This window comes from Budorcas taxicolor, chromosome 9 (assembly GCF_023091745.1).
Source record: "Budorcas taxicolor isolate Tak-1 chromosome 9, Takin1.1, whole genome shotgun sequence".
NCBI lineage: Eukaryota > Metazoa > Chordata > Mammalia > Artiodactyla > Bovidae > Budorcas > Budorcas taxicolor.
In genome coordinates, this window is record NC_068918.1 from 14,921,431 (window position 1) to 14,936,166 (window position 14,736).

A 14,736-nucleotide genomic window follows, 5' to 3' on the forward strand; every position below is an offset into this window, starting at 1 on the left:
GGGAAGTCATACATGATAAGCGTACAGCAAACATTATTCTAAATGGTGAAAAATGGAAAGCATTCCCCCTAAGATCAGGAACAAGAAAAAGTGTGTCCACTTTCCCCACTCTTAATCAACATAGTTCTGGAAGTCCTAGCAACAGCAATCAGAGAAGAAAAAGAAAAGGAATCTAGATCAGAAAAGCAGCAGCAAAGCTCTCACTGTTTGCAGATGACATGATACTCTACATAGAAAACCCTAAAGACAGTATCAGAAAATTACTAGAGCTAATCAGTGAATTTAGCAAAGTTGTAGGATACAAAATCAATACACAGAAATCATTTGCATTTCTATATACTAACAATGAAAACTCAAAAGAAGAAATTAAGGAATCAATCCCATTCACCATTGCAACAAAAAGAATTAAATATCTAGGAATAAACTTACCTAAGGAGACAAAAGAATTGTACACACAAAATTATAAGACATTAATGAAAGAAATCAAAGATGACATAAACAGATGGAGAGATATTCCATGTTCCTGGGTAGGAAGAATCAATATTGTGAAAATGACTATACTACCAAACACAACCTACAGATTCAACCCCATCCCTATCAAATTACCAATGGCATTTTTCACAGAACTAGAACAAAGAATTTCACAATTCATATGGAAACACAAACAACCCCAAATAGCCAAAGCAATCCTGAGAAAGAAGAATGGAGCTGGAGGAATCAACCTTCCTGACTTCAGATTATACTACAAAGCTATAGTCATCAAGACAGTATGGTATTGGCGCAAAAACAGAAACATGGACCAATGGAACAGCATAGAAAGCCCAGAAATAAACCCATTCACCTCTGGGTAACTTATATTTGACAAAGGAGGCAAGAAGATACATTGGGGCAGAGACAGCCTCCTGAATAAATGGTGCTGGGAAAACTGTACAGCTACATGTAAAAGAATGAAATTAGAACACTTCCTAACACCATATACAAAGATAAACTCAAAATGGATCAAAGACCTAAATGTAAGACCAGAAACTATAAAACTCTTAGAGGAAAACATAGGCAGAATACTCAATGACATAAATCAAAGCAAGATCCTCTGTGACCCACCTCCTAGAGTAATGGAAATAAAAACAAAAGTAAAAAGGGGGGCCTGATTAAACTTAAAAGCTTTTACACAGCAAAGGAAGCTACAAGCAAGGTCGAAAGACAAACCTCAGAATGGGAGAAAATAATAGCAGATGAAACAACTGACAAAGGATTAATTTCCAAAATATAGGCAGCTCACACAACTCAATACCAGAAAAACAAACAACCCAATACAAAAGAGGGAAAAATACCTAAACAGACATTTCTCCCAAGAAGACATACAGAATGGCTAACAAACATATGAAAAGATGCTCAACATCTCTCATTATTAGAGAAATGCAAATCAAAACTACAATGAGATATCACCTCACACCAATCAGAATGGCGATCATCAAAAAGTCTACGAACAATAAATGCTGGATAGGGTGTGGAGAAAAGGAAACACTCTTGCACTGTTGGTGGGAATGTAAATTGATACAACCACTATGGAAGATGGTATGGAGATTCCTTAAAAAACTAGGAATAAAACCACCATATGACCCAGCAATCCCACTCCTTAGGCATCTACCCTGAGGAAACCAAAACTGAAAAAGACACATGTATCCCATCGTTCGTTGCAGCAAGATTTACAATAGCTAAAACATGGAAGCAACCTAGATACAGATGAATGGATAAAGAAGCTGTGGTATATATACACAAGGGAATATTACTCAGCCATAAAAAGAAATGCATCTGAGTAAGTTCTGATGAGGTGGATGAACCTAGAACCTATTATACAGAGTGAAGTAAATAGAAAGAGAAAGGAAAACATTGTATTCTAATGCATATATACAGAATCTAGAAAAATGGTCCTGAAGAATTTACTGCAGGGCAGCCGTGGAGAAGCAGACATAGAGAACAGACTTGTGGCCATGGGGAGAGTGGAGGAGAGGGTGAGACGCATGGAGGGAGTAACACGGAAACTTACATCACCATATGCAAGATAGACAGCCAACGGGAATTTGCTGTATGGCTCAGGAAACACAAACAGGGGCTCTATATCAACCTATAGGGGTGGGGTGGGGAGGGAGATGGCAGGGAGGTTTAAAAGGGAGGGGATATATGTATACCTATGGCTGATTCAGGTTGAGGCTTGACAGAAAACAACAAAATTCTGTAAAGTAATTATTGTTCAATTAAAAAACAATTTGAAATACTGCATAAAATTTGATAGAATACCATGAATATGTCACCTAAAATCAACATGTGTGAGCATTTTGACACAAATGCTGTGCTAGGTCTTGCCCTATCTCTGCCTCTCCCTCTCCCCTCCTACTTATTTATATATCTACTTACCTACCTACAACCTGATAGGTAAAGAACAGTTTATATAGTATGATCCCTTCTATAAGGAAAACAGTATTGTATCAAGTCTTTTTGTTATCATGACATTAGGTATTCTTAAAATACTTCTTCTTTTGTGTATTTGTATTTTCTCATTTTTCAATAATGAACATATATTGCTTATTTAATTAAAAAAGAAAATATTTATGTACTCAAAAAAGAATTATTCATCATAATACAGTTACCAGCTAAATTCTAACTCTTGTTTTTCTATGAAAAAAAAATTTCTCTGTTAACATAGCCATTACATAAATGCAACACAGATATGTGCTATTAAGGAAATTAAACAGACCATCTACAATTGATTATTCTCTTTATATAATGTGGCTAATTATTTTCTTTATACAAAAGGCAACTGGCACAAATGTGCAAAATATTACCACTACATCAATACACGTTTGTGAAATCTACTAACTTTCAGATCTTACCTCTGAAACATTCCTTTCAATGACAGAACTTACAGTAGGCTTTTATATTTGTGATATAAACTTATAAACATTTCTTTTCATTTTAAATGCAGAACTATAAGCAGCACATAAATATTCAACTTGAGCTTTTGTTGTTGCTGCTGTTAAAAGCGTTAATATTTACTTCAATTGTTCCTTGCTGCAAAAGTATTTAAAGTAACATGATAAAGTAAAGCCAGGGTTTTAAAAAACTACATTTTATATTTTACACATCTTTAAAGATGGTTACAATTTCACTTAAAGGAAATCAACAAAAGAGCCTGTTTAATGCCAACTCTGAATTTAGGAAATAATATACTCCTTGGGCTTCCGTAGTGGGTCAGTGGTAAGGAACCTGCCTGCCAATTCAGGAGACTTGGGTTCAATCCCTGGGTCAGGAAGATCTGCTGGAGAAGGAAATGGCAACCCACAAATCCCATGGACAGAGGAGCCTGATGAGCTATAGTCCACTGAGGCATAGAAGTCGCACACAATTTAGCGACTAAACAACAATACTCCTTATTTTCAGGAAAATCTGAAATCTTTAAGTTACAAAATGTACACATAATAGAGGCAATTACTATCTCAAAGACAAACTTAGTTATGATCAACTACCTTTTTTACCCAAAAAATGTTCATGTAGTATCTGTAAAAGGAAACATAAATTAGTTTATAAAAAATAACTTCCCCATGATTTTAAATCTAGGAATGAAACACTATATTTTAAAATGTCATATATACATTTATATTTAATGTTCTTTAGCCCACCACATTCCTTTATCCATGGGGATTCTCCAGGCAAGAATGCTGTAATGGGTTGCCATGCTCTCCTCCATGGGATCTTCTCAACTCAGGGATCTAACCCAGGTCTCCTGCATTGCAGGCAGATTCTTTACCGTCTGAGCCACCAGGGGCCCAAATGAAGTTTTAGATTTTTCTGAACTTCTATTTCATTACATATTTTTTTAAATTATAGCAAAAACTTGACAAAAAATAAATGAAGACACAAACTGTATTTAAAATAAAACTTTACATACCTTGGCTTCCGAAATGCTAAACTATATTGCTGGCAAGCTAGACCCACAGTGGGAGTATACACGATAGGCATGAATTTCTCAATGTCAGACATCAGCACTTTATAGAAGAGCTTTTCATTTCTATCTTGAAGATCCATTAAGAGAAGATACCTGTGGAAATTGGACATAATTAGATCTACATTCCAACATAGTCATAAAATAACTGTTTATAAAACTAAATGTTTGCAACAACATATACACTGGTTCAAAACTGGAAAGGAGTACATCAAAGCTGTCAATTATCACCCTACTTATTTAACTTACATGCAGAGTACATCAGGTAAAATGCTGGGCGAGATTAATTACAAGCTAGAATCAAAATTGCCAGGAGAAATAACAACCTCAGATATGCAGATAATGCCACTCTAATTGAAGAAAATGAGACACTAAAGAGCGTCTTGATGAGGGTGAAAGAAGAGAGTGAAACAGCTGGCTTAAAACTCAACATTCAAAAAATGAAGATCATGGCATCTGGTCCCATCAGTTCATGGCAAACAGAAGGGGAAAAAGTGGAAGCAGTGACAGATTTTATTTTCTTAGGCTCCAAAATCACTGTGGGCGGTGACTGTGGCCATGAAATTAAAAGATGTTTGCCCTTTGGAAGGAAAGCTATGGAAACCTGGACAAAGTATTAAAAAGCAAAGACATCACTTTGCCAACAAAGGTCCACATAGGCAAAGCTATGGTTTTTCCAGTAGTCATGTACAGATGTGAGAGCTGGACCATAAAGAAGGCTGAGTGCTGAAGAACTGATGCTTTCAAATTGTGGTGCTGGGGAAGACACTAGAGTCTCCTGGACTGCAAGGAGATCAAATCAGTCAATGCTAAAGGAAATCAACCCTGAATATTCATTGCAAGGACTGATGCTGAAGAGCCAATACTTCGAGTACCTCATGCAAAGAGCCAACTCACTGGAAAAGACCCTGATGCTGGGAAAAACTGAAGGCAAAAGGAGAAGGGGGTGGCAGAGGATGAGATGGTTAGACAGAATCACTGGACTCAATGGATATGACTCAATGGATATGAATTTGAGCAAGCTCTGGGACATGGTGAAGGACAGGGAAGCCTGGCGTGCTGCAGTCCATGGGGTAGCAAAGAACTGGACATGACGCAGCTACTGAACACATACAGTATTTTTTAGGTAAAAAAGACTTTAGAAATATTCCTGGGACTTCTCTGGTGGTCTATAGTTAAGAACCCACCTTCCAACGCACAGGAATGGGTTTGATCCCTGGTCAGGGAACTAAGATCCCACACGCCATGGGCCAACTAAGCTCGCACGCTGCAACTAGAGAGCCCTCATGCTTTAGAGCCCATGCTTCACTAGAGAAGCCTGTATACCATAAGTAGAGAAAGCCCGTGTGCAACAATGAAGAGCCCTAGCCCCACAGCAAAGACCCAGTGTAGCCAAAATAATAATAAAATAAAAACTGGATCAGGTTGCAGTTTAAAAAAATAAAGAAATATTCCTAATCATCTCAAAAAATAAAGAACAATAAACCTGAGCTGGTGTCATTCAAATAATAAAATCAGTGCTGAAACAGCACAGTTTTATTGAATATTTAAATGACTTTATCCCTATTTTAAAATGAAAGACAAATGAAAAATACCAGTATAGATAAAGTTTAAACAGTAACTTAACTAACTAAAAAGACTTCATTGTTTAATTTGCAGTACTGAAGAGCCAAGAAAAATGACAAGCAGAAAATAACTACAGAATGTTAACAATGACCCTAAAAATTACTAAGGTAAGAAAGTTTAAGGGACTTTTCTAATTATTTAGATCAAGAAGTCTTTTTTCTAGAGGCATTTCTGAACCAGAATTATCTTTTAAAATATCAACCTTATCATATTACTTGTAATCTTCAGTGGTTTATACAATAAAACTCCAACTGTTTGGTACAACTTGGAAAAATCTTGCAAAACTGTCCTTAATAGTCCTACCAGCCATTTTGGATTGATTCTCATTCTCTGGAATAGTTGAAAATGCATAGAATTTGGAGTCAGAGACACAAGGATTCTAATGCTTGGCAAAAAGATGTTATTTCAACTACCAACACTAACAACTAGGAAGAAAATGATGACTTTTAAAAGATGATGCTAACACTGATCCAGCCATGTGGAAATCATCACCGCTAAGTCAACACTTCTTAGGACACTTGACACAAGTGGTTTTCCTTGCAGCTCCATACACTCTCTTTTCCTGAATTCCAGGTCACCAGATTCTCTTGATTTTCCCTTTTCACTGATCATTCCCTTTTTTCTTTCTTTGCTGTCTTCTCCTGGGCTCTAGAGGCTCTCTAACATTCATCTCTATTACATTAAGAGGTTGAGCTGGCTTTGCTTCAGTGCTAAGTTGCTTCAGTCATGTCCAGCTCTCTGGGACTCCAGGGACTGTGGCCCTCCAGGATCCTCTGTCCCTGGGATTCTCCAGGCAAGAATACTGGAGTGGGTTGCCATGCCCTCCTACTGGGGATCTTCCTAACCCACGGATCGAACCTGCTGCATCTTTCATGTCTCCTGCGTGGGCAGACATATTCTTCACCACTAGCGCCACCTGGCTTTGCTTCAGTTCAGTTCAGTTCAGTCGCTCAGTCGTGTCAGGCTCTTTGCGACCCCATGGACTGCAGCACGCCAGGCTTCCCTGTCCATCACCAACTCCCGGATTTTACTCAAACTCATGCCCGTTGAGTCGGTGATGCCATCCAACCATCTCATCCTCTGTCATCCCCTTCTCCTCTCGCCTTCAATCTCCCAGCATCAGAGTCTTTTCAAATGAGTCAGCTCTCTGCATCAGGTGGCCAAAGTATTGGAGTTTCAGCTTCAACATCAGTTCTTCTAATGAATATTCAGGACTGATTTCCTTCAGGATGGACTGGTTGGATTTCCTTGCAGTCCAAGGGACTCTCAAGAGTCCAACACCACAGTTCAAAAGTGTCAATTCTTTGGCACTCAGCTTTCTTTATAGTCCAACTCTCACAACCATACATGACTACTGGAAAAACCATAGCCTTGACTAGACAGACTTTTGTTGGCAAAGTACTGTCTCTGCTTCTTAATATGTTGTCTAGTTTGGTCGTAACTTTTCTTCCAAGGAGTAAGCATCTTTTAATTTCATGGCTGCAGTCACCATCAGCAGTGATTTTGCTTCCAGATCTATCCAAATCTACACACCTTCATTGCTACCATCCAGGATCTAAATCACCATCATCTTTTGCCTAAGTCTCCTAAATACTCTTATATTCTATTCTCAACATTGCAAAGTCTTCTAGAAATATAGCTCAGATCATGCTGACTTTCTGTTCAAAACCTTGAATGAGCCCCTCTTTCACTCAGAGAAACAGCAAAAGTTTTACAACTATGGCCTCCATAATCCATCTTTAACAATCTATCCTCCATGACCTCACTAACTTCCTCTCCTGACCTACCGTTCTCCCGCTCACTCACCCTGCTCCAGACACACGTCTCCCTGTTGGTCCCTGAATGTGCCAGCTAAAAGAACACTGCTCCTCAGTTTCCTTATGGCTAACTGTCTCACTGCCTTTCATTACTCACTCATAACCCACCTTCTCACTGAAGTCCATCCTCACCATGGAACTAAACAGCGCAAAGTGACCCTACCCACCCCCTCCCATTCTCAGTCCTCTTACCACACTCCAGCTTCTCTTTTTTTCCATGAGAATTTGCCACTTTCTAGCATATTAAATAATTTATTCATTATTTTACCACTTACTACTTTTCAAAAATAATCTACCTAAGCTTCATGAGGGCAGAGATCACTGTCTCCAATCCCAGTACTGAAAAGAGCACCTGACACTAAGTTGATGCTCAGTGAGTATTTGAGGGACATTCTACGATAAAAATACGAAAGTCGCTAGCTCTGAGGAGGCAAGTGATACAATGGCCCAGGAAAAGAATGTAAAGTAAAAATGGAAGAGAATAAAGGAAGGACTTTAGAAATGCATGGAAGGGATAGTAAAGTTTAAGAAGCAAATACACATGGTTGAATAACCCAGTCAGGCTTTCCTCAGCTGACCCATTACCACGTGTGTCTGTGTGTCTGTGTGTGTGTGGAAGGGTGCTCTTCAGTCATGTCTGACTGCGACCACATGGACTATAGCCCAACCAACTCCTCTGTCAGTAGAAATCTCCAGGCCAAGAATACTGGACTGGGTTGCCATTTCCTCCTCCAGGAGATCTTCCTCACCCCAGGGACCAAACCCACGTCTTCTGCTTGGCAGACCGATTCTTTACCACTGTGCCACCTGGGAAGCCCATTACCACCTACAGGTTCATAAAAGAAGTGGTCATGGCAGGGATGAAGGGTACCCATGAGCTCAGCAACATGAACTTCCATCCACCAAGGCCAACCTGGCCCCAGACACTGCTTAGGGCCCAAACTGCCAGCAGCAGAGACTGACACTGAGCCCCTGATATGCCACCATCCCATGTGGTCATCAGCAAACTCCCTGGTGGCAAGTTGATTACACTGGACAGGTTCTATCATGGAAGGAATGGCATTGGTTCTTATTGGAATAGACCCTCACTCGGTATGAAGACTTGCCTTCCCTGCACACAATGTTCCTGTCAACACTACCCTCCAGGGACTTACAAGATGCCTCATTCAACATCATGGTACTCCACCCAGCATGGCTTCTGACCAAGGAACTCACGTTAGGGCAAATGAAGTGAGGCAATGGGCCCTGCTAATCGAACCCACTGTTCTTACATGTTCCCCAACATCCTAAAGCAGCTGGCTTGACAGAATGCAGGAATGGCCTTCTGAAGATTCAGTTACAGTATCAGCTAGGGGGCTGCTGCTGCTGATGCTGCAAAGTCGCGTCAGTCATGTCCGACTCTGCGACCCCATAGACGGCAGTCCACCAGGCTCCCCCGTCCCTGGGATTCTCCAGGCAAGAACATTGGAGTGGGTTGCCATTTCCTTCTTCAATGCATGAAAGTAAAAAGTGAAAGTGAGGTCGATCAGTCGTGTCTGCCTCTTAGCTACATCATGGACTACAGCCTACCAGGCTCCTCCATCCATGGATTCTTCAGGCAAGAGTACTGGAGTGGGGTGCCATTGCCTTCTCCAAGGTAGGGGGCAACAGACTGCAAAGCTGGGCAAGGTTCTCCGGGAGGCTATACCTGCTCTGAATCAGTGCCCAATATATGGTTCTATTTCTCTCACAGCCAGCTTTCACAGGTCCCAGAATCAAGAGGGGTAGAAACAGAAGTGGCACCATCACTGTCATTCCCAAGTATGTGGGCGTGCTTAGTCACTTCAGTCGTGTCTGACTCTTTCCAACACTATGGACTGGAGAGGGCTGTCATTCCCTCCTCCAGGAGATCTTCCTGACCCAGGGATCAAACCTACATCGCCAGCTTGGCAAGGCAGATTCTTTACTACTGAGCCACCTAGGAAGCCCCCAAATGATCCACTATCAATTTCTGCTTCCTGTCCCTGAGATCTTATGCTCCGCTGGCCCCAAAGTGTTCATTCCAAAGGGAAGAATGTCTTACTGGGAGACAATGATTCCAGTGAACTGGAAGTTAAGATTGCCACTGGCCACTCTGGGTACCACAGGCCTCTGAATTAACAGGCAAAGAAGGGAGTTACCATGCTGGTGGGGGTGACCGATCCTGACTCCAAGGGGAAACTGGACTACCACTCCATAATGCAGGTAAGGAAAAGGATGTCTGGAATACAAGAGATCCCTTAGGGGGTCCCCACAATTAAAGTCAATGGAAAACTAAAACACTCAATTCCAATAGGACTACTAATGGCCCAGACCCTTCAGAATTAAAAATTTGGCCTCCTCTACCAGGGGAAGACTCAGGACTGGCTGAAGTACTTGCTGAAAGCAAGGGAAATGTGAAATGGGTAGGGGAAGAAGACAGTTATAAATATCAGCTATGATAACATGAGCAGCTATAGAAATGAGGAGTGCAATTATTATGAGTATTTCTTCCTTACCGAGTTATGAATGTTTGTGTGTGTATGTGTGTATCTTTGCATATGTATCTGTGCATATATAAATATGTATAATACATATGCAAAGATACATAAACAAATATAATTTTCCCTCTTTTATCCCTTTACCATGTTACATAAGATGTACTGACTGTATATCATAGTATTTGAATAGTTTGCCAACAAAGGTCCATCTAGTCAAGGCTATGGTTTTTCCAGTAGTCATGTACAGATGTGAGAGTTGGACTATAAAGAAAGCTGAGCACCGAAAAATTGATGCTTTTGAACTATGGTGTTGGAGAAGACTCTTGAGAGTCCCTTGGACTACAAGGAAATCCAACCAGTCCATCCTAAAGGAGATTAGTCCTGGGTGTTCATTGGAAGGACTGATGTTGAAGCTGAAACTCCAATACTTTGGCCACCTGATGCAGAGAGCTGGCTCATTTGAAAGGACCCTGATGCTGGGAAAGATTGAGGGCAGGAGGAGAAGGGGACAACAGAGGATGAGATGGTTGGATGGCATCCCCGACACAATGGACATGGGTTTGGGTGAACTCCGGGAGTTGATAATGGACAGGGAGGCCTGGCATGCTGCGGTTCATGGGGGCGCAAAGAGGCAGACACGACTGAGTGACTGAACTGAACTGAACACTTTGAACAATGTGGCGGTTAAGGGTGCCAACCCTAACACAATCAAAATTCCAGGTATACCTTACAGGTGGCCCTTTACATGTGCAGTTCCCATTCAAGGATTCAATCAACTATGGATTGTGTAAGCACTGTAGTATGCATTTATTGAGAAAAATCCACATATAGGTGGACCCATATAATTCAAATCTATGTGATTCAAGGGTCAAATGTATTGTCAAGTTTACATCATAGTATTAAAGTTAAAAGATATCAAGGAGAAAAGTAAACATTACCCTAGGGCTTCACATCCTCTTTTAGGTTAAGTGTTAGCATGTTTTCAGTTTTTCCTGGGCTAGTTCTATCATGTTAGGCTCAAGTAGGACCTTTTTATTGTCTTTATGCAGAGATTAAGTTTAGTTTGAGGAGACAGGCATGGCTTCCAAGTTGAAAAGGAGAGGTTAATTTTATGTGTCAACATGGCTGGGACACAGTATCCAGATATTTGGTCCACTATTTTGGACTTTTCTGTGAGGGTAGTTTTTGGATAAGACTCACATCTAAACTGGTGTACTTTGAATAAAGCAGAGTACATGCCATAATGTTGGTGAGCCTCATCCAATCATTTAAAAACCTTAATGGAACAAAGACTGGCCTTCCCTCTAACTCCTCAGCAAAAAAATAGTTCAAGCCTTTGAACTTGAATCAGATTCTTCCCTGGGGCTCCAGCTGGCCAGTCTACCTGCAGATTTAGGACTGACCAAGCCTCCATAATCACTTGAGCTCATTCTTTACAATTAAAATCAATCAATCAATCAATAACCACCCCCCTCTCTTTATGTACATAATTATACACACATCCTGTTGGTTCTATATCTCTGGAGAACCCTATTATAAAGACTTACTAGATACTGGGTTAGCTCTCTCTTCTAAGCTTCACAATAACATTTTCTAATAATTATTATTCTCTTCAACCCAGAGATGGAAAAACTGAGGTTTAGGTGGGTTTAACACCTTAAGGGGCTTCCCTAGCAGCTCAAGTGGTAAAGAATCCACGTGCAATGCAGGAGCCACAGGAGATGCAGGTTCTATCCCTGGGTCGGGAAGATCCCCTGGAGGAGAAATGGCAACCCATGCCACTATTCTTGCCCGGAGAATCCTGTGGACAGAGGAGCCTGGTGATCTACAGTTCACGGTGTTGCAGAGTCGGACACAGCTGAAACCACTTAGCCTGCACGCCTGCAACATTTTAATACAAAAAGAGTCCAAAGAAAACAGTGAGACACAAGCAGTGGTCATGGCAGTGGGTGTAAGGGTTTACTCAAGGACCCAACGCTAGTGAGGTACAGCTGGAATTTCAGCTCCAGCTGGCTAATTCCAAAGGTAGGGAACAATGTTACCTTTACCCTTGTATAAACAGGGAAACTGGACTGCAAACAAAGTAAGTGACCTAAATTCTGAACAGTGTTGGAGCCCTCTTGGAAGCCGAATCAGTGCACTTTCACCTATAATGTACTTGAGGTCTGACTCAAAGCCACTCTCACCTAGTCTGGAATGGCATCTCCCCGTAACTGACCTTGATAGCAACAACTCTGTCACAGGAGGAAAAAGTCATTTCTCTGCGGATATAGTTTAGAAAAGAAAATTTTATCTTCTTCAGATGTTCCTACACAGGGTAAATTTTTTACAAACATCATTGTATTTACAAGCAAATCTTTCTCAAAGCTGACTACTCTTTCTAAAGCACTACCTATTTAAACTTGCTCATCTAATAAGACATAAACTAGACAGCTGCCTCAGAGAAATATGAAAAATCACCTTCAGGAACATGTTACCTGTCAAAATCAGAGTTCAGACGCTCGAAATTCTTAAGTACTCGAAGGACCTGGACATCCTGACTGATGAAGGAGGGTGGCAACAGGCCATGAATGTTCAGTTGCTGCCTCTCTTCCAGGGTAAAAGCCAAGTCCTATAGAGAAAAGGAAAATGCAATAATTCGAGGGGGAAAAGGACAAAACGCATATCTACACACCAGTGAAATCAGTAAGTATATGGAATTGAAAATCAGATCTGGCATCCACTCAAGCATAGCCATGTGACTGTGAGAAAATCATGGGGTCTCTCCACACCTCAGTTTCCTCCCCTTTCAATATTAGGATAGCATTTTCAGATTCGTGTCGCTTAGATGTTAGGATAAAATCAGGTGATGGGTAGTAGGGGAGTATCTGAAGACACTTAAGTGAAAGAAGATATAATTGTCAGTATTGGAATCATTAAATAGAAAAATGAATAGCAGTTATTATTACGAGATTTTAAAATGAGGAACATGAGGAGGTTGCCTATGACCTGCTGTGTTTCTATTGGGCTGGCAAAAAACGTTTGGGTTTTTCTGTCACATTGCATACAAAAAGCTGAACCAACTTTTTGGCCAAACCAATACATACAAAATAGATTGGAAACACTGTATCTATGATTTCAAGGCAGCCTCTCCAACACTCCTCTCCCAAACTATCTCCTGCTTCTTTTATACACTTCTAGCAACAGCACCCTACTCTAGTACTCTTGCCTGGAAAATCCCATGGAGAGAGGAGCCTGGTGGGCTGCAGTCCCTGGGGTCGCTGAGAGTCGGGCACGACTGAACGACTTCACTTTCATTTTTATGCATTGGAGAAGGAAATGGCAACCCACTCCAGTGTTCTTGCCTGGAGAATTCCAGGAACGGGAGAGCCTGGTGGGCTGCCGTCTATGGGGTTGCACAGAGTCGGACACGACTGAAGTGACTTAGCAGTTATACAAAATTTCTCCCTACTGCCTGGACACACCACACTCCTTTACCCTTCCAGGATACCACGGACAAGAAAGTCTTCCCTGCTTCTCTCTTTCCAAGCCATACCTCGAATGCCACCTCCTCTCTAAAACCTTTCCAGTCTCACCCAGTAAGCCCATTGGAGCCTTACCTACATTATCAGTTTACATGAACACTGACTATACAAAACAAGAGTATTACAAACTATGAGGCTCAAAAGCAAGCAAACCAAATAGAACTGATGAATGGATACAAAACCGCAGACTGGACCTAAGAGACAGGCCGGGATATAATATGAGGCAAGTAAAGCAGAGAAACCCCAGTAGTCATGAACCTGGAAGGACTGGGATGAGGAGTCTCCCTGGGAAGGTCTCTTGCTCCAGATACCGAAGCCCAAGAGGCTTGTTCGATTAGACTGTGCCCACTCTGGGTCTGGCCCTACCATGACCACGCCTGGCTTTGCTCCACGTGCTATCCACATAGCTGGTGCCCATTTCCAAGATGTTTTGCTCCACTAGCAGCCATTCCCTTCTGTGCAAAAGCCCCTAGTGTTACATGGCTGGCGGTGGGCCCTTTAGAGTCTAGTGCACGTGGACGGTAGCAGGATGGTCCCCGCTGAGAGGACACCCCTGCTATCCAGTCTAGTGTGCCCGCTCCTGGCTGCCTGGAGCACAGCAGCCCAGCCAGCCTCTGTCCTCTGCCTGGATCCCAGTACGCACCAGGGGACCCCATGGCGTTGCTGGAACCTTTCCATCCCATTTTCTATTTGTGCTTTGTGTTTTCACAAAAATGCAAACTCCATGAGGTCAGGGAATTTTATCTCTTTTTTCCCACTACTTTATCCCTAGTGCTCAGAATACTAACCAACCTAATTAGACCTCAATAATGTGCTACATCAACCCCTGGGTCAGGAAGATCCCCTGGAGGAGAGCATGGCAACCCACTCCAGTATTCTTGCTTGGAGAATCCCATGGACAAAGGAGCCTGGCGGGCCACAGTCCACAGGGTTGCAAAGAGTCGGACACGAGTGAAGTGACTAAGCAAGCATGCACAATGTGCTACATAAACAAATCAGAAATTTTTAAAAATTTTAGACTTATATTAAAAATTTTAAAGCATTAGAACTGCTGCTCAGGACACTGATTAGCCTATTAAGCCTGGTAAAATCATATTTTAAATTTAAAGTAACCAGAAAGGGATGTTTTTGTGAAAAAGGAATTTACAGAATGGAAGGCATAGTTCACCTGCTAAAGATACAACTTTTAATAAAGATACAAAGCAAAATGTCAGGAAATAACTCCTATAGTTGAAGCAAAATTATATACAGTAATGTATTTGTAAAAGAAG

At 41.3% G+C, this 14,736-nt stretch overlaps 1 protein-coding gene across 1 annotated transcript in view; it reads right to left on the reverse strand.

The window, feature by feature from the left end:
• The window catches only part of ME1 (malic enzyme 1), a 182,494-nt gene extending 168,611 nt beyond the window's left edge, over positions 1-13,883 (reverse strand). Inside the window, exons 1-3 of the mRNA XM_052645595.1 lie at positions 13,815-13,883; positions 12,419-12,552; positions 3,947-4,096 (exon numbers count right to left, since the gene is read on the reverse strand). Coding sequence (XP_052501555.1) covers positions 3,947-4,096; positions 12,419-12,552; positions 13,815-13,883 — 353 coding nt within the window. The remainder of the gene's footprint in view (positions 1-3,946; positions 4,097-12,418; positions 12,553-13,814) is intronic.
• Positions 13,884-14,736: the final 853 nt, after the last annotated feature.